This window comes from Triticum dicoccoides, chromosome 4A, assembly GCF_002162155.2.
Source record: "Triticum dicoccoides isolate Atlit2015 ecotype Zavitan chromosome 4A, WEW_v2.0, whole genome shotgun sequence".
Taxonomy (NCBI): domain Eukaryota; kingdom Viridiplantae; phylum Streptophyta; class Magnoliopsida; order Poales; family Poaceae; genus Triticum; species Triticum dicoccoides.
This window is the reverse complement of record NC_041386.1, coordinates 38,990,142-38,994,282: the sequence shown is the minus strand read 5'-3', so window position 1 is coordinate 38,994,282 and position 4,141 is coordinate 38,990,142. Positions and strand designations below refer to the sequence as shown.

The following is a 4,141-nucleotide window of genomic DNA, read 5'->3' as shown; positions in this document are numbered from 1 at the left end:
GGCCAGACGGCCATGGGCACGGCCAGGCGTGTGGCCACGGGCGCGCGGCCAGGGGCGCGGCGAGGCCAGACGGCCATAGGCACGGCCAGGTGCGCGGCCACGGTGCACATGGCGAGGGGCGGCCACGAGCGCCGCGGGCGCGCGCGTGCGGGTGCGGCTCGGAGCACGAGCTCCGGCGCGCGGCCACGGAGTAGAGGGGAAGCAGCGGGCGCTGACAATGGTGACGGGGAGCTGCACGAGGTGGTCGTGGACGCGGCGAAGTGCGGGCGAGAGGGTCACCGGAGTGCATGCGAGGTGTTCGAGGAAATGCCAGAGAGAGGAGGAGGAGGAGGAAGAAGAAGATTGATGCTGACAGGTGGGCCATCCTGTCAGAAATGCGTTTAGAAGAGGCGAATCGAGCACTTTCGCGACTTGGTAGTTTTTAGTCACAGATTAGCGAGAAAGTGGTAGTTTTCGGGACAAAATCGTAAAGTGATAGTTTTTCGTCACGGTTTCGTGAATTGTGGTAGTTTTTGGTTAAATACTCACTTCTATTTGTTATGGCAAAGTTCAGATACCAGTTTAACAAAGATTGGTTCTGTGTTTTTTTGCGGGATACAGTTTGGTTCTATTTAAAACTATTTAAAGAACATTCTTTGAGAACAATTTCAATAACAGGATATTTTAATTTTATGATGTTTAAATTACTTCCAACAAGATAGGCTAGAGAGATAATCATAGGAATTAATTCCACGGCCGGAGGGGTAAAGTGAATTTAGCAACAGCGTCATCTATTACTGGACAAGACTAGCCTGGGTCCTAATGAGATCCTTCTCAGCTTTCTCACACGCGTTATGAATAGATTTGAGCGATGGAGATACACGCTGTGAACGGAACGCGAATGTAAATGCCTTTTCCGGATGATCACTGAATCAGGGTATCTGTGTCTCTCGGTGAGGAATGCCCGAGATTTTGTGATCCATTTTGTGTGCTACCGATCGTTAGTCCTGCGAGCCGGCCTCGCGCCGGAGCTCCCTAGTGGCGTCGGCGGGGTCCTCGGTGCAGCGGAGGAACTTGATCGCCACGATCTGCCCGTGGCGCGGTGGCACACCTTGACGACGACGCCGGAGCCGCCCTGCTTGCCGGTGCCGCGCGTCTCCTCGTAGTCCTCGGTGCCGCTGATCCAACCGATGCGCCTCCTCTTGCGGCAGCCGGTCGTTTCTGGTCCTTGGCTGCTCGTAGCGTGGCCGGTGTCGTCGTGTCGAGGACGGCAGCAGGTCTCTTGCAGTTGCAGACGGCCATGGCGCTCGGCTCGATCGACGGCTTGGTTGGACGCGGGAAGGGGCGAGCTTTCCGTGTGGATCGTCTCGTCAGCATATATTGAAACCGAATCGGAAACGAAGAACCTGAATTCGAGTCGGAAACAAACGAACCGTGAATCCGCCATCGGGCGGACAACGCAGGCAGCAAGGCGAACGAACTCGGACTGAAACTGAACTGAATTCCATGGCGACTCGGTGAGGCAACCTGTCGAAACAAATTGCCAACGCAGAGCATGGATCCATACGGAAGTTCCTCCCTCCCCCTTCTCCATCATCCATCTCGCCGCCCTCTCCAGCAACCAAGGAAGTTCGCCATGGCTGCCCGCAAGCGACCTGCTGCCGTCCTCGACGCCGGCCACGGCCACGCCACGGCTCAACATCAACAATCGCCGACGTGCTGCAAGAGGAGCCGCGCCTCCATCGGGAGCACCGACGACTACGAGAAGGTGGCCCGCCTAGGCAAAGGCGGCTTCGGCGTCGTCCACAGGATGCGCCACCGCGTCACCAAAAAGAACGTGGCCGTCAAGTTCCTCTCCTCCCCCGACGTCGAAGATCTTGAGCGGGAGGCGCGGTTCCTCGAGGCCTGCGACGGAAACCCTTACGTCGTCGGCTTCGAGGGCCTGCTGCGCGACCCGGCCACCGGCGACACCGCCGGCCTCGTCATGGAGTACGTCGAGGCGTCGAGCCTCCACTCTTTATTGTGGGACAGGCGCAGCGACCCGCCGCTCCCGGAATCCACGGTGCGCGACTTCATGTGGAAGCTCCTGACCGGTGCGGAAAAGATGCACGGGCACGACCGCCACATCGTTCACCGTGACATCAAGCCAGCCAATATCCTCGTCGGGAGAAACGGGGAGCTCGTCAAGATTTGCGACCTCGGGCTGGCCATGTCCATGTCCGGCTGGCCGCCGTACAACCGGGCCGGCACGACGTCCTACATGGCGCCCGAGATGATCCTTGGCAAGAAGGACTACGACGCGCAAGTGGACACGTGGTCCATCGGCTGCGTCTTTGCCGAACTGCTCACCGGCAAGACGATGTTCAAGGGCTACCTCGAAGATGACGACGAAGACAAGACGAAGAATGACATAAGGCAGCTGTGGAGCATCTTCTGTGTGCTCGGGATGCCGGACGAGAGGACGTGGCCAGGGTTCACCTCGCTGCCGCTCACCGCCGAGGCGCTGCGACGGCTGCCGGCGGGGTGCAAGTACAGCCGACTGCGGTATTCTTTCCCTGAAGAGAAGCTGTCCGATGAAGGATTTCAGGTGTTGCAAGGGCTCCTTACATGCAACCCCGAGAAGCGACTGACGGCAGCTGCCGCGCTGAAGCACCCATGGTTCGATGCTCCTCGTTCCGCCGCCGCCGCTGCGAAGGTCGACGCTCTGTCGTTTCCCAAAAAGAAGGCACCAAGGATCAAGTTCATCCCACCGGCCGTGCCCCAGAAGAATCTACTCAAAATTCCACTGGCCGTGTGGAACGCAGCGCAAAGAGTGTAATGAAACTCTCTACTGAGTAGATGTGACTGTGCTTGGATAAGCCATCTATGTAAATGCTAGCATACACTCTCTTGATGTAATTGTGCTTGGATGAGCCATCAACAATCATGAGCCCATTAGTGTTGATCCATCAAGTAGAAGTTGATCCTTGGCACCTTGATCGCCGGATCGCCCATTAGTGTTGGCCTGGTTTCCTGAATTCTATGTGTCATTGTCCACATGTTCAGATGATGAGAGATGTGTAATTGTGAGGTTGTGTTCAGGGATCCATTTGAGTGCTGGCATGTTGTTACAGACGCTCAGTTGTTATTGAGTTATACTGCACAATTTGTGCTGTTTTTCCAAAACATTAAACTGATGATAAGTATGCAGTACAGATGTTGTAAGCAACAGAAATCTAGAGTGATGGATGAATTGGTGGTTAAATGTCCTGCTGGTGCAGATTTTGTGAGCACTTATAAACTGGTACTGGTACAGCAATTGTTTCCAGCATCTTTTTTCGTATGCAAATTTCCTTACTACTAGTACTTATGAAATACAGTAGATTAGATAGGAAAATAAAGTATGTCATTTTTCTTTGAGTTAGCTACACATGGTAGTATGGCACCTGTGGGATCTTCAACACATCGGGCTGTGGAAGAAGGCCTGCGGGGAGAATGAACCAAATTCAAGAGCTTAGTGGAGTCTCATAACAAGCTAATGACTAAGGATAAGTTGTTGAAAAGAGGTATCACTAAACCACCTGAATGTATGTTTTGTAAGGAACAGGAGTCAATAGACCACCTGTTCTTTGGATGTGTGGTTGCCAAACAGATTTGGGCTGAAATGTCCAAGATCCTTTCCCATGATATAGGCAATGACTACATATCTATTGCTAGATTTTGGCCAGCACATAAACATAAGTTGGTCTTGAACTCGGTTTGTGCCTGTGTTATGTGGTGCATCTGGAAGTTCAGAAATTCCATGATCTTTAATAATGTGATGTGGACTGATCTTAAGCAGGTTTGGTGGCAGATCCATTTGACTCTCAAGAAGTGGATGATCTTGTTCAAAGAAACAGGTCTAGAAGAGCTGAAGCTGGTGTCACAGAAAGTGGCAATGACCCTCACCTCTCCTTTCCTACTGACCATGGGGTGAATGATGGCAATGATACTGCAGGTATCTTAAGCCTAGATTCACTCTCAAAAATGTCGTTGGGAAATGAGGGAGGGGGTGCAGGTCTACATCCTCCTGTTCATTACACACCTCCTAACAGCCCTGATAGGAACTGCAAGCACGCATCGCTGCTGAGCCCTGCCACTCCGCTGGAGCTGCCGCTGACCCCAGTTCAAACCTTCAAGAGAA

General features: G+C 53.4%; 1 protein-coding gene across 1 annotated transcript; it reads left to right on the top strand.

Annotated features, from left to right (window-relative positions):
• Positions 1 to 1,615: 1,615 nt before the first annotated feature.
• Positions 1,616 to 2,797, top strand: LOC119288635 (putative cyclin-dependent kinase F-2). Its single transcript, XM_037568215.1, has one exon. The coding sequence runs from the start codon at positions 1,616 to 1,618 to the stop codon at positions 2,795 to 2,797; it is 1,182 nt and encodes a 393-aa protein (XP_037424112.1).
• The last annotated feature ends 1,344 nt before the right edge of the window (positions 2,798 to 4,141 follow it).